This window comes from Phoxinus phoxinus, assembly GCF_949152265.1.
Source record: "Phoxinus phoxinus genome assembly, chromosome: 16".
Taxonomy (NCBI): Eukaryota; Metazoa; Chordata; class Actinopteri; order Cypriniformes; family Leuciscidae; genus Phoxinus; species Phoxinus phoxinus.
This window is the reverse complement of record NC_136891.1, coordinates 20,094,691-20,118,294: the sequence shown is the minus strand read 5'-3', so window position 1 is coordinate 20,118,294 and position 23,604 is coordinate 20,094,691. Positions and strand designations below refer to the sequence as shown.

The 23,604-nt window shown below is 37.4% G+C and overlaps 1 protein-coding gene across 2 annotated transcripts; it reads left to right on the top strand.

Annotated features, from left to right (window-relative positions):
- Nucleotides 1–126: 126 nt before the first annotated feature.
- On the top strand, nt 127–23,045 carry ipcef1 (interaction protein for cytohesin exchange factors 1). Of its 2 annotated transcripts, XM_079639099.1 has the most exons (11): nt 127–907; nt 1,077–1,160; nt 3,738–3,774; nt 4,051–4,220; nt 6,991–7,064; nt 9,452–9,523; nt 12,843–12,904; nt 13,044–13,129; nt 15,561–15,699; nt 20,089–20,270; nt 21,908–23,045. In XM_079639099.1, exons 1-11 carry the CDS (start codon nt 845–847, stop codon nt 22,151–22,153), a joined length of 1,215 nt encoding a protein of 404 aa, XP_079495225.1. In that variant the 5' UTR covers nt 127–844; the 3' UTR covers nt 22,154–23,045. The 2 variants fall into 2 exon arrangements, with proteins under 2 accessions (XP_079495225.1, XP_079495226.1); XM_079639100.1 differs by lacking the exons at nt 127–907; nt 1,077–1,160 and adding an exon at nt 3,446–3,508 and having other exon boundaries at nt 21,908–22,897.
- The last annotated feature ends 559 nt before the right edge of the window (nt 23,046–23,604 follow it).

Here is a 23,604-nt window from a genome sequence, read left to right as displayed (position 1 = left end):
CACATGATAACGTCAACATGGCAGATGTCCGGTTCGCATTCATACTTAACGAGATTTGGCTATAAAGTACCTACTCTTTTAGCGCTCGTTAAGTAAGTACTTATTGAAATTAAGTACCTACTCATTGAGTATGCGGTTTGGAACGCAGCCAATGACACATGGCACCTTTAATGTCCCAAACAACCTAAAAAAATTAAGTAGCTAGCCTAAGAGAATCTTAAATAGGAATATTTTTTCTCCATTGAAACGTTCAAAATAACTCCTTAACAGAATACGTTTTGAGTAATATTTTAAAGGATACCTCAATAACTTTATTATTAGGGTAGGCTATAAATAAACTTATTTGACCATACTTTTTTCCACGTAGCCTAATGGTTTCAGATGACCAAAATACTGTTGACGTCGACGACACCTAATTCTTCTTTACTGTGGCATATCATAGGCTACGATATCATCGGTATTACCTAAATAAAAAAAGTAAACGAGATTATAGGTCACTACTACGTGTATCCCAAAGCGAGTTTAAAAAGTCTATTTATCATCATCATCATCAGCAGCAGCAGTGCGATGCAACAGTGCCCCGCTGTGGTCGGTTCTTGAAGCGCAGGCAATTTTATGAGACGACAACATAGCAAGTGCTTCTTTTAAGCAAACAACCGGCTTACTCTTGAATACAATGACAGAAAAAGATCTGATTATAATGCCTCAAAGTTAAAAACAAAAGATGTGATGAAGAGACGCGACTGATTAAATCAATTATGCAAATGAAAGGCGTTATTAGAGGCTCGTGCAAGTCCAACTCAGCGTTCACAAACACTGTAACACAGCTTGTATAGGATCTGGGATGTCTGCAAGAGCGATTTTCAGAGGAATAAAATACCTGCAGGTTTTCACATGTTGGTTACAGGTAAGTCAAATAAAATAAAAACTACTAATACTAGTAGGCTAAGAAGAAGTGTAACCGTCACAGTTTGTCAGTCAAAAAATGCTTCAAACTTAGGCTACTTTATATTTCGTTATTATTATTAAATTAGAATATAAAAGTAGTTGATAATGACTTGTTTTTGTTTGTTCAGTTGGTAGAGGAGATATTTCTTCTGGTCTCCTCTCTGAAGGCAGCAGAGGAGAATCACAGGAAGATGAACAGACAGACTGAGTCAGTAAGTGTTCACTTTTTTCCCCAGTTGTTGTTGTGGGCTCAACAAATGCTTTGAATAGTATCAGAAATTTGGAAAGTATTTCACCCCTGAAATAGTGGCATGTTATTCATCTCACCTTTCACCTTTCTGAGGGCCTATTTATTTCCTAACCATATACACACAGCATTTGTGTCAGACTGAATCATCGAGTGAAAAAATCCCACTCTCTTAATTATAATATAAAATCAACACCAAATATATAAGTAGTTGTAAATAATGTTCAAGCTATTTATGAAACACTGCTAGAAAACATCTTAAATAATTGGACAGCTGCCACTAATTTTTTTATTTTTCTGAGTTCCAAAGACTATAGCATTACATTTTTAATTGTTGTAAGTTTTGCAGATGTTGTGAGTGTTTCCTGTACGTTCAGTGTTTTCAGAGCTATATATGTATTCTATTTTTTCTATCATAAACTACTTCCTATTGAACTGTCAGCTGTTCCTAAGATTATTTCACATAATACTCAGCAGAATGTCTATCTGTGAGTGTGATTATTGCTTATCTGTTCAAACACTGTTAGCTAAATTTGGCAACCTTCTTTTAGAAACTTTCACAAAGAGAAAAGTAGTTAATAACTAAACTTTTTTTTTTTTTTTTTTTTAAGGTTTTTAGGTTATCTGGACCTTGTCACAATATTTCTGAATTTAACTAAATGATTACTCAATATGTACAAAAACGTTTGATGAAAATGTGCATTATTATCCGGCAGTGTAGATTTTAGAAAAGCCATTTGTGGAATAAAAAGTCAGAATCAGTATCCGCTGCTAAACTTAGGGTACGTTTACACAACAATAATGTACTAAAAAAAATATTTGCCTTTTTTTGTGTACAGACAACAACATTGTCAAACTGATCCCCGTTTACAAGGATCTGTGAAAATTATAAAAATGTGTATTATTCTGTCAGGCCAGTAGTTGGCGACTTCACTTTGTAAAGAAACTGAACACATTTACATTTAGTCATTTAGCAGACGCTTTTATCCAAAGCGACTTTCAACTGAGGACTACAGCTAGCGAGTCATCGTGAAGAGGCAAAAATAACGCAAGAAGTGCTCAAAATACAAAGTTCAGACATTGCTCAGAGTAGCATAAGCCAAACCAGGGAGGATTAAAGGAAAAGTTTTTTTTATTGTTTTTTTTTATGTCAAGTGCTCACGGAAGATATGAGTTTTCAGTTGTCTTTTGAATGTAGTCAGGGATTCTGCATTCCGGATGAGGGTGGGAAGATCATTCCACCAGCATGGAATCGTGAATAAGAATGTTCTGGAGAGTGATTTTGTGGCTCTCTGTGATGGTACCACGAGCCGTCGCTCATTGACCGATCTCAGACTTCTGGTAGGGATGTAGACTCATAGGAGCGAGTGAAAGTAGGAGGGAGCTGAGCCTGTGTAAGCAAGCGTCAATGCCTTGAACTTGATGCGAGCAGCGAGTGGTAGCCAGTGCAGAGAGATGAACAGAGGAGTGACGTGGGCCCTTTTGGCCTCGTTGAAGACAAGACGGGCTGCAGCATTCTGGATCATTTGATCATTTGAACACATAATGCACATGCACATGACGTCACTGTTTTCACAAATTTGCATTTTTGTAGTTTACACGGAGACGATAATGGTATCGTTTTCAAAAAAGGTTGCGTTTTCAGGCCCCTAAAATGCTGTTTTAAAACCCCACAGTCATGTAAATGATAGGCCAAAACGCATACAAAAATCGCTGTTTTTAGTTGATAATGGTGTCGTGTAGTGTAAACAACCCCTAAAGTCACGATGAAACCAATCTTTTCTTCTGTGTTGTGACGTACATTCAAGTTAAACGGGTTATCGGGAAAATTATAGTAAGAACATATAGGGCAGTGTTTTGGTTCTTAATCGTCATTTGGGGAAGATCCAGTTATGACTTTTTAACTAAAAATTACGAGGACAAAAAAAGATTTTTAAAAATGAAATTGAAACTTGAATTGTTCATAATAAGATTTATAGTATGCATTTAGAAAACAGATTTGAGGAAATGAATGTGAAAATTGGGAATGTGTATTTTAGGTGCTGTTACTGACCACCATTTTATTTTTATTTATTACCACTTAATCAGCTTTTCTGCAGTTCACTTAAATAGACCTGCGGCGTGACATGAATTTTTAAGAAGTCTGAATATTCCACGTAACCTCTCAATGAATATGAACTCATAAAATATGAATGTATAATAACTAAACAAGAATTAGATTTTTTTTTTTTTTTCAAATGTGACGGACTGCTTCGCACGTCATATCAACTATCTGATTATGGTAGTTTCAGAATGATCTTCACAAGCCTTCTTGTAAGTCTGCGTACACTGTACATAGCTATATATAGCATATGAATGCGTTTTGAAAGAGAGAGAGGAAGGATCTCAGCATTAGTGTGTGCATTGAACTCTCTCACTGGCATGTGTGTGTTGGTACAGGGAAGTGAAGGCTGTGTTATTAGCGCTGTCTCTCGGAGCTGTGGGCGCTGATGGCTGAGCTCACTGTTTAATTTATAGTCTTTCTTTCTCCTTTCGCTTTCAGTACCCTCTTCAAGACTTTGCTGCCGAGAAGTCTCAAGGTAAGCAGGAAGAAGTGGAGTAACACACGATTATTATTGTCAAGATAAGTTATAGATGTTTTAAACTCGCTGAAGGAGTAAAATGTTCCTGTTTTTGCCAGTACACAATGTACAGAGATAAATTTGGATTCTGTTAACGTAATCATGACCCTTTTGACTGCATCATGCACTATTATCTTTGCTATTGATGTTCCAAAGTACCGTTAAGTGGTGAACCCTGTGAGACCGGCACTGTTGTAGTCTTATTGTCATGTGTTTGTTTGTTGTTTGTTATAGGAGATGGTGTGATGAGCCGCAGAAGGGTCTCGGTGAAAGACCTGGGCCAGGGCGACTGTCAGGGCTGGTTGTACAAAAGGAAAGAGAGCAAAGGGCTCTTGGGCTGGAGGTGGAAAAAGTTTTGGTTTGTGCTCAAGAAATGTTCGCTCTACTGGTACACATCCGACACGGTAAGTCGTGTGTGGTTTTCCCTTGATAATGTGTGGCGTCTCTACGGAAAATGTGAACAAGTGTGTTTATGTGTTGAAAGATAATTTATTATCTCATGTTGGAAATGGGAAGCCTATTGCACGAAGCTGGTTGAACTAACTCTGAGGTTAGTGTTAGTATCGCTATAAATGTTCTCTGTCAGCTGGGTTGTGTGGGTTTGAACCAGAGGTGTGCACCTAAATGCAGTGAACAGCCAATCACACGAGCAGTTTGATTCATTTCTCATTAAGAGTCTGGACTGTTGACTTGTTACTTTGCGAAATATGAAATTTTATAATATTTTACTGTTCCAATAATTTGAATAGAGGACAATGTGTATATATACTGCCCTAATGGAATCCAAGTTTGTATAATATTTTACTGTACCAATGTTTTTTCATTAACCATTAAACTTGACATACTGTAGTATGACAATGCAAACTGAGCCCGTTTTGTGGCGCAGTTTCTCGGTCGCCACAGAATTAAATTCATTAAAGTGACAACTAAGGCCTTAAAATATGACACTGCCCTATCGAAAGTCAAATTTTGAGCAATTTTTTCTGTATCAGCCCTTTTTATGGACCCTTGAACTTGTCAAATAGCACAATGCACAGCTGTATTGTGCCATCAGCCTATTTAACGGCGCAGTATCTCGCCCGTCACGGAGAATGCTTTAAAGTGGGCATAAGGCCATGATATTAGAGGTATATTATTATTTAGTATATATACTGTATATATAAAGCCAAATTTTGAGCAAATAGATCTTTACCAATTTCTGCGCATCCATACTCTCATTTTCTTCATAGTAAAATGGCAGTGACGCACAAAGGAAATATGTAATAGATAGTATACAAAATGGAAATTGTAACGCGAGCACACAAAATTAAATCCTGTGCGCACGTGAAAAGTTTCTCATGCAACAGTATCTTGTGAACACGTGAAAGTCTGTATATTTTTTTATTTTTGCAAAGGTCCCTTTAGGGGCTCTGTAAAAAGGATGTCTTACTGATTTTACCGAATAAGCAGTTTTTCAGACGTCATTTAGTGAAAAAGGAACAAGGAGCCATTTTGAAATCGTATTGAAAAAACTGACTGGCAGTCTGTGACATCATCAAAAGGCACCCCGAATATTTTTGTCATCCAGTGTAATGCAAATTCCCTGTTATACCACAGTTTCATCCATTACACTGAATGACAGGATCTCTGTCTAGATAACAATTTAAATCATCTTATATATATTGCATATAAATAGCACTGACAACACTGCAAAAAATGCTTTTCTTACTTAGTATTTTTGTTTTGTTTCCAGTCCAAATATCTAAAAATTATTAATTCAAGAAGCATTTACTAGAGAAGTAAAATGACATAAGAAATTCTATTTTGTTTTAAGATAAAAAGAAAGTAATTTAAGTAATTTTTGCTTAAAACAAGCAAAATTATCTGCCAATGGGGTAAGCAAAAAAATCTTAATTCGAATGGAAAACAAGAAAAAAAAATCTTAATTCAAATGGAAACCAAGAATTTTTTGCTTACCCCATTGGCAGATAATTTTGCTCGTTTTAAGCAAAAATTACTTAAATTACTTTCTTTTTATCTTAAAACAAAATAGAATTTCTTATGTCATTTTACTTCTCTAGTAAACGCTTCTTGGTTTAAGAATTTTTAGATATTTGGACTGGAAACAAAACAAAAATACTAACTAAGAAAGTATTTTTTGCAGTGAATGTGTTACATTTGAATAAATATTACTATTTTAGTGCACTTTTATTGTGTTTCATTTGTGTTATTGATTTATTTTAGATGCCTATGAACAGAGAGAGTTGCTAGGCACTGTAAAATGCCAAACAAGCAGCTTAAGGGCTCTAAATATTGAACTATATCTTAGCAAACAATACTTCTCTATTTATTTTTAGCGTGCTGCAGGTTTGTCTTCGAACGCTTTAAAATTTTGAGCTCTTAAAAGCAGGATGGATTCTGATTGGCTGTCAATGTTTTTATCGTTCATCAGCTGGAGAAAAAAAATCGCTCTGAAAGTGATTCCAATGATTTCGTTCCTCTTTGCCATTATCGTTGTACTTGTGATGTGGGCTCTGCTTTTCTTTATATTTAGAACGATTTTTAGAACTATATCTTTGGCATTATAGTTATTGTTCGTACTTGGTTCGTTCGACCGGGCCTTTAGCAAGCAAATGAGAAAGGCATTGAGGATTGCAAATGTAAGAATAATAGCTTACCAATATTTCAGAATGGTGAGTGTTCCACCTCACTACGGCATATCACAAGTTAAAAAATACCCATCCTATAAATATCATTATGTTAGCGTATTCATAAATATAGCTGCAAGCAGTAATTTCTTTCTTTAAATATGGTCTTATTAGCATATCTTGTTTAATTTTTTTAAAAATATTATCATATCTTGTTTTAAATATGCCTGATAAGATCTCTTTTTGTCTTTGACCCAAAATTCTTGCACTGTGTGAAGCGCTTAACTTTGGATCAACATTGGGGTGACTTTATTGCATCAGAGAAATGTATTTTTGCTCACAGCTGATTGGTTAAATTTTGGTTTGCGATCTTTTACCCAAAATAAAACCTGCTCAAGAGCAAGGCTACATTTCTCAGAAGCATAGCTATCTTAAGTAGATTGTAGAGACCATTGGTGCCAGTGGTTTCTACGATGTCCTTGGTTTTAAGATGCTTTTAGGAAGCGCAGGCCTTTTCTAGAGATAAATGATCTCCATTTCCTTTCAGGCGGAGAAGGCCGAAGGCTACATTAACTTGAGAGACTTCATCGTAGAACAGGCTACCGAATGCAAGAAGAAGTTGTGAGTTTGTCTTCCTTATTTATATTTTTGACTGCTTGTGGTTTGAGAAAAAGACCTGACCTAGTAACACGATATGCCTATTTGCATTGTGTCAATGCATCTTATCTGTCTTTCTGAAATTACAGTATTTTGGATGGTAAGTGCAGTTTGATGATAAAATGAACAGAATTATTCCCAGAAAGGGACCAGAATATCATAGAGAGATGGTGAGCTGTTTTCACCTGGGCAAGTAAGCAATCTCCTTCCAACAATATAGCAATGCCATAGGAACGCCTTAACCACCCAGAATACCGTAGCAGCATTAGAAAAACATTTAAAAAATACTCCATTTAAAAAATACTCAGTCTACCTTAGGAACCACCTAGCAACACCTTAACAACGACCCAAAATACCGTAGCAGCTCTAACAACACATTAAAAAACACTCAGATCACCTTAGGAACCACCTAGCAACGCTTTAACAACGACCCAGAATACCGTAGCAGCTTTAACAAAACCTTTAAAAATACTCAGACTACCTTAGGAACCACCTAGCAACGCCTTCAACCACCACCCAGAATACCGTAGCAGCATTAGAAACACATTTAAAAAATACTCTGACTACCTTAGGAACCACCTAGCAACGCCTTAACAACGACCCAGAATACCGTAGCAGCTCTAACAACACATTAAAAAACACTCAGACCACATTTGGAACCACCTAGCAATGCTTTAACAACGACCCAGAATACCGTAGCAGCTTTAACAAAACCTTTAAAAATACTCAGACCACCTAGCAACGCCTTAACAACCACCCAGAATACTGTAGCAGCATTAGAAACACATTTAAAAATACTCAGTCTACCTTAGGAACCACCTAGCAACACCTTAACAACGACCCAGAATACCGTAGCAGCTTTAACAACACATTTAAAAACACTCTTCGCCTAGCGACCACATGCAACTCCCAATCAGCTTCATTGACACTCCTTTTTATCCACACAGAACATCTTAGCAACCTCCCTGAACATCCTAGCAATATCCTACACCCCATCGAGAACCCACTCGAAATGGACTATCAAATCTCGTAGCAACACCGTAGTAACAACTTAGCAGTGCCTTAGAAATCAACTAGCATTGTCCTAGAAACCACCCAGAACACCAGCAGCCATAGAAACACACTAAAACCATTCAGAGAACCTTAGAAACTGCATCACAACCAACCAAACCACTCTAGTAACAGCATAGAAACACCATGGCAACTACTTAGCACATCCTAGCTACAGTATAGCATAACAACGCCCTAAATCATCCTGCAACACCCAAACAACTTCACACAAACTCCTTGGCATCCACACAGAACGTCTTTACAACTGTATAGCAACCAGCCAAAACACCCAAGCAATGATCTATGAAACCATGAAGCAACTGCATGGCAACACCATAACAACCGATACATTAGCGATACAAGTGCCTCATTACCAACTGGGCCGCTTTACGCAAGCTGTTTCATAAAGACAGTCCGTGAACACTTGAGAACAAGTTGATTGTGCGTTTGTAACTATAATCGTATGCATGTATGAATATCTCAATCTACAATAAACTTCAGCTGGTGATTTTGCTTCAGTAAAACAATACAACCAGATTAATTTACCATGGTTTTAAAACCTGTTGAGTTAATACATGTAAAAACACAAAACAACACATTCTCTGTGAAAGATTATCCCATTTCTTCTGGAATTCCTTCGAGTGTTTTGGCATCTTGGAAAACTTTTTACGCTGAGTGATTACTGCATCTGAAATGTCCAAGATTGCAGGCACGTCGACATGTCTGGAGCGGTCGAATGTGGCGTCTACGTGTACATATCTATGTTAGTAATTGTCATAGAAAGCACACAGAGCAAACTAGCAGCCATAGCAATGCACTCAAAGCAATCCTTAGGGTCTGCATCGCAAACCTAGAAAAACACTAGTAACAGCAAAGAAACACCCTGGCAACTACTCAGAACATCATAGTTAAAATAGTTATGGGGTTGTCATTTGACTGTTGCATTTAGAACATGTGGTCTCAAGTCTCAAGCTATAAATCAGATTTTTTTTAATGTTTTTGCACTGGAAGTGTCATCTGTACCCCACTTAATGTGCATTCAGAGCAGGCAGTTTCCTGTGTTATAAGTATGTGGTCTGAACCTCAGAGACTTCCTTTTTTAAGATATACGGTGATGGTGCTTTACTTTGATAACAATAATTGGGTATAGATAAGACGGAAGACAAACTTTGGTGTCAAATGCATGTTCGTTTTTGTGTAATGCTTCCACTACGTCATGTAGCCACACATCCCCAACAGCCTTGAGAACAGCTGGGGTTGTGCATGTTTTTATTTGTGTTCACTTGTTTCTTCTTTTCCAGTGCAATGAAAGCAAGCCACCTCCACATGGTGACACTCTACTTTGCAGCTGAACACTTGAAAGACATGAACAAGTGAGTGCATTTTTGTTCTGGTGGTGACATGTTTGCACTGCCGTGTGACGGGCTGCGTTGACACCTAGCTGTGACCAAAGCTATCTGCTGCACACTATGCAATTGAGTGCGTTTGATGAAGATTTGCAAACACAGGGTTTTGCTGACCTCCAGTACTAAAAATACAGCGTGGACTCCTCAACTGAGCTTTATCTTATATCATGTGTCCAAAGTTCTGCACACTATTTGAAGTATTTTATCAAATATTACACTTAAGGGTGCCTTCACACTTGGTTTGATTGCCTGGTCCGAACCCTAGTTTGATTGCATTCAATTTGATTGCGGAAAACTGCATTTACAAGTGCTAGTGTGAAAGCATCCTAATAGAGCGTTTCACACGTAGGCCTACCTCTTTTTTACCGAAACATTCACGTTCCTGTGTGAAACCCGGCTCTCGGACAGTTCTCAGCGAACTGGAGCCTATTGTGAACTGGCCACGAGTTTCTACAGACTTAAGAAACAAACGATGACGTAACGTGTTTCTTTGTTGTTTACTTTATCGGACTTCGTAACCAGTTCAGAAACCAACATGGCCCATCAGGGTGTTTGTGTACATCTGTCGCTTATGTTTTAGAGAACGTATTTAAGCAATATGGTACGAGAGGCTGTGCTGTATCGTAAATAAGTCACGGCTGAACAGCGTTGTTAGGCACAACTGCAACCCCTTCAGCCGTGACTTATTCACGATACAGCACTAACCTCGAGTACCTTATTGCTTTTATAAAACGGTTACCACACAATGCAAATATTAAAGCCGAAAAATATGTATCTATGAAAATTTCATGAAGTCACTAAAAGCCTTCCTTCCACTGGAAAAAATAGTCCCTGACCGTAAACAGCAACAGAAGTTACATAATTTTTTTTCGCCAATAGTTGGCGGCAAAGATGCACTATATTTATGAGTGAGTCAGTCAGTAGAGAAGCCTTTTACATTAAAAGGACTCAAATTTGTGATCACGGAGAAGGAAGACGCAACTGACAGATGACTGGGAAAACCATAGATATACATAATAAAGGCTAGATGTCTCGTCCGCGCTGCTGGCCAAAGGAGGTTGACGTCCGCACCTGGCGGCCATCTTGTCAGTCAGCTTGCTCACTCGTAACATTGTGTTTTAATGGTGCATGTACTTTTTAAATAACCATAACTTGCTAAATTTTCCTACCGACTTTCAAACGGTTTGGTTTGTTATTAATGTCAGAGATGTAGTTATGACACTGCATACTTATGAATAATTATAACTATGGACTTCCATACTCAAACTTGTGATCACGGAGAAGGAAGACGCAACTGACAGATGACTGGGAAAACCCCTTAACTGTTTAAAAGACAAGATGTCGCAGCGAACATTCAAACGGATTTTTTTATTATGAATATAGGACTGACCTGAAGGAAAATGCTATATCTACTGTAAATGCAGGTACACTCGCTTACTCAATCTCTCACAATACTCTACCATAGCTTCAATGAACAATATCAATGAGATCAAACATGTGTTTAAGTTGCTAAGGGCGGTTGCTAGGGGTGTTGTGTAGACACATAGAATCGCTGTATGAAGCGGTCATAGCCGTGTTTTATCGTGAATAAAACACAACTATTGACCAATCAGAATCAAGGATTGGAACTAACCATTTTATAATTGAATATAAGCCTACGTTGAGCTCTCCTAGTCTGTATAGTTGATTTGACCAAAAAAAAAAGTTGTGATAACAAATCATGAAAATATATATTTTTTTTTAGTTCAGAAAACTTAGTGATATTTCTCCGTCCCTGTCCCCGGCGTCACTAGTTCTGGGGTTCCAATCCAGCTTGAATCAAGTGTTTAGGGCTTGGGTTGAACCTTTTATTCATTTATTTATTTAATTAATTCTGCAGTGGAAATGCACGGATTAGTTTGAAAACGGACACAGGCCGGAAACCAATTTCTTAAAAAAAAAAAAATGACCACAGACTTTTGAAAGATTGTGCATATATTAAATAAATTCTCTCCCAGATAATGCTGTAAATTATACTGAGGACCTTCTAACTAGCAACATTACAAAACATTTTTTTTTTATAAATAAAGTAACTGTACTAGTCGTGATTCTTCCAAATTAGAGATGCAACGATCAACCGGCCACGGACCGGAATCGGATGATTTTCCGCATGATCGGCTTGACCGGTTCTATTACCAGCGGCACAGGGAATAACATCAGATGCGTATTCTCACTCTCTCCTCTCCAACGGCGAAGTGACACACACCCGCCTCCTCTCATTCACTCCGGTTGAATAGTGGTTGTATTGCGCATAATTTCACTAATTCTCACGGGTTTCGCGCTCACACCAAAAGTGCACACAGCCGTGATCTATATGAGCGCACAAGCCGCCTCAGTCTCAAGCAGCTTGAGTCGCAAGTACCAAAATGAGTGGCTTACTGCACTTAAACGGTCAAAATGCACATCTTGGCAAGTATTCAGTTAAACACAGTTGTGTAACAGTATATTGGATTTGTGCATAAACTCTTAAAGTGACAGCATAATAAAGCTGCTGCTGTCGATCATGTTAATCAAAGAACAAAAGACAAAGAGAAAATCACTCATCTCAGTAACTTTTGTAAATAATTGTAAGCATTAATCTAAATAGGCTAATTTAGTTTTTACAATGAAGACTATTCAGTGTTATTTTACACAATTACTTAAAATTCTGTAGTATTTCCTATCTGAATATACCGTATAGCCTACCCTCCTGAAAAAATTAAAGCTGTGTTGATTTAATATCTCTCTTTGTTCTATTGCATTTATTTATGCTGTTGTTTGAAATTTATTTGTTCTTATTTTATTACCGTCTTTTTACTTTTTTTTTTTTTTATGAAAATAAAATGTTGCATTGATGAAAAGTAGATTTCTGTTTGTATATGCTGTCAATTATTGTTCTTTGAAAGAAAATCTGTATCGGCAGGTCACACTTACAAAAAAAAAACCCGGAAATCGGAATCAACCAAGAGAATTGCAATTGGTGCATATCTATTCAAAATATCTCATTTTGTGTTGCATGGAAGGAAAAAAAACATATGTGTTTTGAATGAGACAAGTTTTTTTTCTTTTTTTCTTGTAAAACTTTCCTGTAAGGCTTTGTTGAAACATAAATAAACCTGTGAGTGGAAAACATTGAGAGAAAACTGTGGGTGTTTTGCTATTAAACTGTGGGCAGAGGACATGCATAATGATCCATTACAATCATTCCACCGATCTGATAAGTGTAGGCTTACTGTAATGAATGTTTTTGTCTTGTTTTTAAACCTAGATGGCTGTCTAAACTCACCCAGGCTTCAAATGAACCTGAGCCCACAGACTCAACGAACGGAGGTAAAGATTCATACCACACATGCTTACGGAAGCCTAGTTAACGCTGAGAGTCTAATTCAGTCCACGTTTTTCAGCAAAGCCAAACCTGACACTTTAATGGCTGAGTTGTCATATTGAGACTGTGATTGTGTGAATATAGAGTGCTACAGTGAGGAGAGCGATGATGATGATGAAGCTGAGGTTTCTGTGGAGGACACGGATCAGCTGGCCCCCGGCTTTCTGCGTGTGAGTAACCACACTTTGTCCAGACATGCTAATGTGAATAGCTTGCTAATCCTTAAGTATTAAACGCCAGCATTTAAATCCTACAGTGGGATTTAAATATTATACACCGTGCACACTGCACACACATATATTATGTAAACACAAACTTTTATTTTGGATGCGATTAATCGTTTCCCAGCCCTAATTTCTAATTAATGCTGTTCTTTTGATCTCCCTCTCCCCCTCCCCCTTAATGTCGCTAAGTTCTCTCTACACAGACTTTAAACGCAAACCTGTGAGAAACGCTGATGACGCTCACGTGCGCAATAAGAATTCATTCTATAGTTATGCGCATTTGAATATGCGCAGGTTTGTCATTTCCTACAAACCAAGCCTTAACAAACTACTTGTCTGGCCTTAAACATTTTTAGACAGAATTTTATCACTTCGGGGTAAATACGCGAAACCGAAATTATCCCGACAACGCTTTATCTGTAGAGTGTTAAAGGGATCCTTCACAGGGGAGAGACTAGTTGGCACTTGCATCGGGGTCCAGGCGAAGGGCCTTCTGGATACGCCCTGGATCCGACAGGCTGCGGGAAAACCTCGGGATAAACAAAGACACTAAAATTAGCGTAGATGCCATTTTTCTTATGATGTAACGAGTACATCAGGATTTATGAGAAGTGTTCCCAGTTCCGGCTGACCTAATCTATGCAGCCTAACATTGAATTATAGAAGTCTATAATGTATTATGTGAATGCTAGGTCAAAGAGATGTGTCTTTAATCTAGCTTTGAATGGACAGAGTGTGTCTGCTTCCCGGACAATGGTAGAAAGACTGTTCCAAAGTTTTGGTGCTAAATAGGAAAAGGATCTACCGCCAGCAGTCCATTTTGATATTCTAGGTATTATTAACTGGCCGGAATTTTGAGATCGCAATAGACTTGAAGGACTGTAATGCGTTAAGAGCTCGCTCAAGTACTGCAGAGCTAAACCATTTAGTGCTTTGTAAGTAAAAGCAATATTTTACAATTTATACAATGTTTCATAGGGAGCCAATGCAGTGTTGACAGAACCGGGCTAATATGGTCATACTTCCTGGTTCTGGTAAGAACTCAAGCTGCTGCGTTTTGAACTAGCTGTAGCCCCTGATCGATTGCTCCTGTCTGCTTCGCTGTGACTGCTGCTGCTGCTGTGAGTTTGTTTGCTTCGAGGCTGTAAGCTCCGTCTAAGATACTAGACACGTGACTTTCAAATGAAAGATTGGTATCAAAGAGCACACCCAGGTTCCTAACCGACGACGAAGACTTAACAGAGCAGCCATCAAGTGTTAGATAGTATTCTAGGTTATTACGTGATAAAGTTTTTTGTCCAATAATTAGAATCTCTGTTTTTTCAGAATTTAGTAGTAGGAAATTACTAGTCATCCAATTTTTTATATCAGCTATGCATTCTGTTAATTTTGTGAATTGGTAGGTTTCATTAGGTTTTGAAGAAATATACAGCGGAGAATCATCGGCATAACAGTGAAAGCAAATTCCATGTTTCCTAATGATATCTCCTAATGGTAGCATGTACAGAGTGAGGTCCTAGTACTGAGCCTTGTGGTACGCCATACTAAAATTGTGATTGATAAGACATCTCTTCATTTACTGCTACAAACTGATAATGGTCAGATAAGTATGATTTAAACCATGCTCGTGCAATTCCACTAATGCCAACATGATGTTCGAGTCCATTTAAAAGAGTGTTGTGGTCAATGGTGCCAAATGCAGCACTAAGATCGAGTAACACTAATAGAGAGATACAACCACGATCGGATGATAAAAGCAAATCATTTGTGACTCTAACGAGAGCTGTCTCGGTACTATGGTACGGTCTAAATCCGGACTGAAAATCCTCGCAGATATAATTTCTTTCTAGAAAGGAACACAGTTGTGAGGATACTGCTTTTTCTAATATCTTTGACAGAAAAGGCAGATTCGAGATCGGCCTGTAATTGACTAATTCTGTTCGATCAAGTTGCGTTTTTTTAACAAGCGGTTTAATCATCATATTAGAATGATTTCTGAAGGATCATGTGTCCCCGAAGACTGGAGTAATGATGCTGAAAATTCAGCTTTGCATCACAGGAATAAATTATATTTAAAAAAATGGAAAATAAGTTTTTTAAATTGCAAAATTTTTGATTATTACTGTTTGTACTGTATTTTGATCAAGTAAAAGCAACCTTGGTGAGCAGAAGAGAAAAATATTCAAAAATCATACCGACCCCAAACTTTTGGATGTCATCTAAGAATCAATGCACAAGAAAAATCTCCCCTCTCTCTCTCTTTATATATGTTTTTTTTTTGTCATATTTTCACACAAGTTTCTGTTAAATCGTATTTCTTTGAGGTTTTGAAAGATTGCTGTTATATTTGTTGTCTATTTGTGTGTGTATGTCTCAGGGTTGTCTCCCGCCCCCCTGCTCCTCTTCCTCTCCATGTCACCGCACAGAGACTCAGAGCGCAGACAGTGAGTCGTGGCACGAGATCAGCTCAGAGGACGACCCCATCCTCAAAATACAGGAGTTCAAAGGAAATGACAGTGAGTGAGCGCTGGAATGAGATGTTTTATCCTTATAAGTGCAAAGCCAAATTAAAAACGGTTTAAAGAGATCATAATTTACCCACCGTCATGTCGTTACAAACATACAAGATTTTCTTCATCTTTCAAACATATGAAGATATTTAAAATACGACCTGAGAGATTGCTGTTACTTCATTGAAAGTCTATTCCAACAAAACTTCAGAAGAATCACAGAAAAACAAGTGGATGGTTTATTTTAATGGCGTCCCGAATCGTGTCGGAGGATTATATGTTTGTTCGGAGCATTTTGTTTTGTAAACGAGGCACAGCGTAATGGAAACTTTTGTTAAAGCATCCAGCTGTATTGGATCTGACAGCAACTGCATCACAAATCTTTGTTAAAGATTTCATAATGCTTTGTCTGTAAATGATGGTTTTATATGGGTGGTATTTTTAAAACACTTACTCGCGTGTAATAGTGGGGGCGTTGATACTGGTTCCTATGCAATGACGTTAGCTAATCATAACAGTGGCCGTTTACTGACAGGCCTTAAAGGAGCAGCGCCTTAAAAAAAGATAATTTCAGACAGAGAATAGATTCTCATCAAAGAATGAGGGTTGAAAATAATAATTTTTCCGCATATATATTTGTTTTTGTTCAAAAAACTTTATTAAAGCTACACTGTGTAAGTTGATTCTTAGCAAAAAACACTTTGTTCTTTCAAAATGATATGTGCTCATTAATGTATAATTATTTCTACCAACTAATCAGGTATTCCCGTAAGCGTTAGAATATGCTATTTATAATACATACGGGTGAGCTGCTCGAATGGCGGAAGCCATGTTGCGCCTCCATCTTGAAAATACATTAGCCAAAGAGGGACATACCTGGAAATTCAAGCTTCGCCTTTCGCGTTTTTACACTGTGGCACCGTGACGAATGCGAGGGGGAGATTATTCGCGACTGACAGCAGATTTGAAATAATACGGCCATCGTAGGAGCTAAAACGCCGTCGGAATGGGAGGGGCTAGAAAGTAATATTAATTTGGTAGTCATATACAATTTCAATATACTGCCCTCCTACGTACTTCCGCTCAATTTTCATTTTCCTTCAGAACTACGTCTGGGATGGTGGTATATTCTTGGGTTTTCTCCAGTAAATTTTTTACCGGTCCAATCAGCGAACAGCGGGAGAGGTTGAGAACGATGAAGTTGAGGTTGTGCGCTAGTTTGAGTCGTCATACGTCACGAACAAAACGTTAGCGATTGGTTATAGCAGATCCAGAGTGACTCTGGGCAGATCCAATAGTTTTAAACTTCAACAGAGGAACTTCAAGGAAGTTAACGCTTGTCAATGGAGAGAAGCCAGACTCTCTGTACAAATTCAATTCAATTCAATTCAAGTTTATTTGTATAGCGCTTTTCACAATACATATTGTTTCAAAGCAGCTTTACAGAAAATGCATTTCAAAAATGTACAAACAAAAATACAGTTAGTTAATCATAAAATTTAGGGCATAACATATCGCCGGCGTTGGGGCGTCTCTTCACAGGCGTCGAGTCGTCTCATCACAGGCGTTGGGGCATCTGAAGTCTCCATGAGAGGCTGGATACATAACTGGAGCTGACGAACTCTATTTGAGTTATCTCGGGACAGGCGTCCCAAGATAACAACAAAAAAGGCAGATGGGAAATAATTAGCGTAGCTGCTGTTCATAATATGAATGCATTTGATCTGATTTAACTGTAGTATAAAAGGTATGAGATGCATCATGTGAATGCTTGGCTAAAGAGATGCGTCTTTAATCTAGTTTTAAACTGGGAGAGCGAGTCTGAGCCTCGGACAATATCAGGAAGGCTATTCCAGAGTTTAGGAGCTAGATGTGAAAACGCCCTCCCTCCTTTAGTGGACTTAGTTATCCTAGGTACGACCAGAAGCCTCGAATTTAGCGATCTTAAAGAGCGCGATGGATTATATGGCGATAGAAGATCTCTTAAATACACAGGAGCTAAACCATTTAGGGCTTTATAGGTCAGTAACAATACTTTGTAATTGATACGGAACTTAATAGGTAACCAGTGTAGAGATGATAAAATTGGCGTTATATGATCATATTTTCTTGACCTAGTAAGAACTCTAGCAGCTGCATTTTGGACTAACTGTAGCTTGTTTACGGAGGATGCAGGACAACCAGCTAATAAAGCATTACAGTAATCTAGTCTCGAGGTCATAAATGCATGAACTAACTTTTCTGCATCAGAAACAGATAGCATGTTACGTAGCAATGTGGAAAAAGGCTGTTCTTGTGACATTTGAAATATGCTTTTCAAAAGACAAGTTGCGGTCTAGTATAACACCCAGATCTTTTACTGTAGAGGATAAAGTAACAGGACATCCATCTAGATTAAGGTTGTATTGTAAGAGGTTTTGTGGGCAGTTTTTTGGACCAATCAGTAATACCTCCGTTTTATCTGAATTTAATAGAAGAAAATTACACGTCATCCAATATTTTATATCTTTAACACACTCTGTCATTTTAGATAATTTAGTGTTATCATCTGGTCTTGATGAAATATATAATTGAGTGTCATCAGCATAACAGTGGAAACTTATTCCATGTTTTCTTATAATATTACCAAGTGGCAGCATATAAATTGAGAATAGCAGGGGGCCTAATACAGATCCCTGCGGCACTCCATAATCTACTGACGTTATCTTTGATTTTTCCCCATTTAAATGGACAAAATGGTAACGGTCTGATAGGTACGATCTAAACCAGCTTAATGCCTGTCCCTGAACACCAGTGTAATTTTGAAGTCGATCTAAGAGTATTTTATGATCTATAGTGTCAAACGCAGCACTAAGATCGAGTAAAACTAGTATTGAGATACAGCCTTGGTCAGAAGCTAAAAGTAAATCATTTGTAATTTTAACCAGCGCAGTTTCTGTGCTATGATGTGGCCTGAATCCTGACTGAAATTTTTCATAGATATCGTTTTCTTGCAAGAAAGAGCACAGTTGAGCGGACACAACTTTTTCTAGTATTTTAGACATAAATGGAAGATTTGAAATGGGTCTGTAATTTGCTAGGTTATTTGGATCTAATTGTGGTTTCTTAATGAGTGGTTTTATAACTGCCAGCTTGAACGTTTTTGGAACATGTCCTAAAGATAGAGACGAGTTAATAATATTGAGAAGAGGCTCTTCCACTACAGGTAACACTTCTTTCAGTAGTTTAGTGGGTATTGGATCTAATAAACATGTTGTTGGTTTAGATGCAGTGATAAGTTTATTTAGCTCTTCCTGTCCTATAGTTGTAAAGCGCTGTAGTTGTTCTTGAGGGACGATAATTGAGGCTGAATCATAAGACGCTGTCAAAGATTGTACATTTACAATTGTGTTTCTGATGCTTTCTATTTTCTCAGTGAAGAAATTCATGAAATCATTACTATTAAAATGTAACGGAATATTTTGTTCAGGTGATGTCTGTTTATTTGTTAATCTAGCCACAGTGTTAAATAAAAACCTTGGATTGTTTTGGTTATTTTCTATTAGTTTGCGGAGATGCTCAGCCCTGGCTGCTTTTAGAGCCTTTTTATAACGTGACATAATGTCTTTCCACGCGATTCTAAAGACCTCTAAATTTCCTCTAAATTTAAGTTTCCATTTGCGCTCTAAGTTCCGAGTTTCTCTCTTGATAACATGCGTAGCACTGTTGTACCATGGTGCTTTAGTTTTCTCTCTAACCTTTTTTATGAAATGTAACAAATGAAATGTACGAGAGTCTGGTAGAACCAGGCTAAGTAATTCCTACACAGTGTAGCTTTAATATTATACGGGTGAAACTCGAAAAATTAGAATATCGTGCAAAAGTTCATTTATTTCAGTAATTCAACTTAAAAGGTGCAGCTAATATAATATATAAATAAATGAGATATTGCTAGCCTTTATTTGTTATAATTTTGATGATTATGGCTTACAGTTTATGATAATATTGTGAAAAGTTTTCATAAGCTGTAAGCCATAATCATCAAAATTATAACAAATAAAGGCTTGAAATATCTCACTTTGCATGCAATGAGTCCCAACTTTTTTTTACTAAAATGTTCTTAATATAAATGAGGAGATTCAAACTTATGTGAATATCTCTGAACAGAAAAAATAAAATAAAAAAATAATTAAAATTATACTCTAACTTTAAAACTGTTAGTTTTTGTCTAGAGATTGTCATTGTAAAACTGTTAGTTTTTGTCTAGAGATTGTCACTGTAAAATAACTTTTTTTTAAAAATCCTCATCCAGTTATTGTGAACTCCTGGAAAAGTCATGGAAATCCATAGTTCAAAAAGCATGGTAATCCTGTAAATAGTTGGGTATGTAATCCTCCTGTGATATTGTTTTTTCAGACGCCCCGTCTGATGAGATGGAGATGTTGTATCTTCACCTCAAGCAAGCGAGTCTGTCGCCCTCAGGAGCCCCGCAGCCGAGCACCAAACGTGACTTCAGGTCCTCCTTCATACGACGCTGCAAAGATGAGAGCGTTAATGACAAACTGCACCTCATTCGTGCTTTAAACAGCACTTTAAAGGTGAGAATGTGCTCGTTTTACTGTATCCTAAAAGGGTCAATCTCAATGGTAATGAATTTGCAGGGAACCTATAAACTTGATGTTATGTTTCTTCATAACATATATTGCAAAACAATATTTTGCTAAATGCTTCTGAACCCTAAAATCGAATGGATGTTAGATTCAATATGGGAGATATCTGTGATAAAACCGGTTACTGTTACTATGGTGACGTTTTAGTAATGATCATGGCTTGTCGTCAGTGCTGTTTTGTCTAAGTAGATATTTGACTTCCTCTATATACCAAGAGAAGGCTAGTTGACTTGCACGTGCTGCAAGTGTGTTTAGTCAGAGGCAGACGGTTGGTCTGTCCGAACACCCACACTTTCACCACTCGAGAGCCCATGCGCACGACAGGAAGTCAATGTGCAAGAATGTGCAGTGTGAAAAAATGTCAAAGTGTAGTACATTCAACAGACACTATCTTTAACAATGCTTCAGAGAGGTATTTGACGCGAAGCGCATACCCATCATTCTTCACGATCTGATTTTTGTCTAGGAAAACTTTCCAGTGCAAGTTCAATTATTTTAATATTACATTTTTACTTGGTAGTAAAGCGTTGGAAATTATTATTTGCAGAGATGAGTGTGTGTATTGTGTAAAATGTTTTCGATTGATTTTTATCACTTAATTAGAAGCCCACAATTTAAAAAAAATGTATTTTATTTTTTACTGATACTTTTTTCAGGATTCATTGATGAATAAAAAGCATTTATTCAAAATAGAAATATTTTCTAACAATATAAATGTTTACTATCACTTGTTATCAATTTAACACATCCTTGCTGTATAAAAGTATTAATTTCTTTTTAAAAAATGGGAAAAAAATGACTGACCCTCATTTTATTTGGTGATTTTTGTTGTTTTATTAGTTTTTATTTATTTATTTTTTAATGTAGCTTTGTATTCATTATTTAGTACTTTTACAATTAATCGTTTCGTTAATTCAAACACCCATGCCATCTCATTCCTAAATAACAACGATTCGCCTGCGTCTGTTAAACCTTAGACAAAATCACAGCGGATGATTGAAATCTGTGCTGAAAGCAAGTTTCGCAAATTGACAATTTTGTCATTTTAATTTTGTCATTTAGATTTAATATTTATGTTTTATTGGTACCGGTATATGTAAGGGCAGTTTTCTTAAAATATTGTTAGCATTTGAAAAACGTGCTAACATGCAGGAAAAAGTACGAAATTGTATCATAGATAGCACCCCTCATCATTGTTTCAAGGTTAATACATCTCTTAAAAAAAAAAAAAAAAAAGCATATCTATATATATATATGTATATAAAAATGTGTGAAATAATGATTAACATGTATTCTAGATATAAGGAAATGTTATTAGTTGACAGTTCTGTTGATAAATTCAGTTAGAATTGTATAGGGGTCGAAACAAATATTAATACAAGGTATTTTGCACATGCACATAGATTACATTTTTCTTGAACACTCATATCTGTCATTGCCCCTAGTCTACAGACACTAGATGGCAGTATTGATAAAACAAACAAAGCAGCTTCACTTCAACTTTGGGAAGTTGTATTTAAAGTTTCACAAAAGAAACCAACATCTCATTTTCTGCTTTATTTCAGGCTAAGGAGGCCGATCTACATGCCATAGAGCAGGTGTTGAGCGAACCGTCTCTGAGCGCTTGCAGATACAGAGAGTGGCGAGATGCTAATGTGGTCCTGCTGCAAGAGATGGGCGAGAAACACGAGAGTCCCGTGGAGTCGCAGGCCCAGGAACCACTGGTTCAAACTCAGCCCCAACGCCAGTCGCTCTTCAGCCCGATCGCTGCGTTTCCCGCCGTCCCGGTCTACACGGAGACCAGCCTGTGAAGACGAGACGCTGCTTATAACCCCGAAAAGACCAACTCAAACACACGTGTGCCTGTAGCGACACTGGTTTCTTGCTGGACACACATGCAGCTTCTCTGAAACACTCAGGCCTACAAAGGAAGAACGCATAACAACATCATGAAACTGAGAAAAATGAGTAGTTACTGCGTTTTGCCTTTGTACTTCAGAATCATTTTATCTGATGTATTACTGTCATTCAGTGTTTTGATAAAAGCGGGAGAACATGTTTGTAGATGCCTGTAATGCTTTATTACAAATGTTTGAATTAAATGGTGTTTTTTAATTTGCTTTTATTAATCACTCATGACATCGGTTGTCTTGATTGACTTTGTTTGTTTTTTAATGCAGGCTATACATTTATTTCACCAAATTCTGGATTCCAGAAAGGGCAAACGCACTCATACTGTACATGCACCTCTCTTGTTCAGCCCTTGTGTTTGTTACCAAATCACTCCATTACTACACACACTCACACACACGCGCGCAAACTTGTTTGTGATTGATCTTTTTAGGAGTGCAGTCTTGTTTACCTGTTTTTAACATGACGGTCTCTTTTAAGATGTACATATTTTAGCATTTTACAACTGTAATTTTAAGTATTGTACATTTTTGTATAAATGTCATATGATTTAACTTTATAAATGTTTACTTGGTGTTTTATAATTAATTCATGCTCAAGGAGTGCAGAAGGAAATAAAAATGGCTGTTTAATAGTTTCTTTCGAAATTGTGTTGTCTATTTGTGTGTATTTGAGAAATTGAGAGTGCTCATTATGTACTGGACCCAAAACGTATGTACTGTAGACACTTTCTATTAGTCGAAATTGGTGAAATTCTTATAGTTGATGTGATGACCTGTGGTTCACTTTGAGGGGAACTGACCAGAGGTTTAAAGGGTGCCTGAAAAGCATGCTTAGGTGTAGTAAAAGTGCAGATACCTTACAGATATTCAAAAGTCACCAATTCCAATGCGACTTGAGTAAACATCTGTTTCAGACGAGGCTTAAGCCTAGACCCAGACTAAAATGTTTTAACTGAAAACAACTTGCACTAACATATCTTAAAATGTCAGTGAGAAATAGCATGAATGTAAGTGCACTGCTCAGTGTTTATGTCTCTTCATTTACTTTTACAATGTCTTAAAGGGATGGTATAATGTCTTTGATGTCTGCAGAGTGTGTATGTGAAGTTCTCTTACGTAGAGTTCTCTCCTACTGCGTCGAAGAGACGCTACGGGAAAGATATTTCTTTTTCGAGATTGAAGCCTAAAATTAATTCTTAATTTTGTAAATATGTAAAACGCTTTTCTGTAGCATACAACCTTAGGCGGAGCGAATCACGCGCCCATTGGCTGCTCCGCCAGAAAAGCACAGCCTATGCGAGGCCAGTGACGCTGACCAATGAGGACGCTTCGCGCCCTCTGCGTCACCT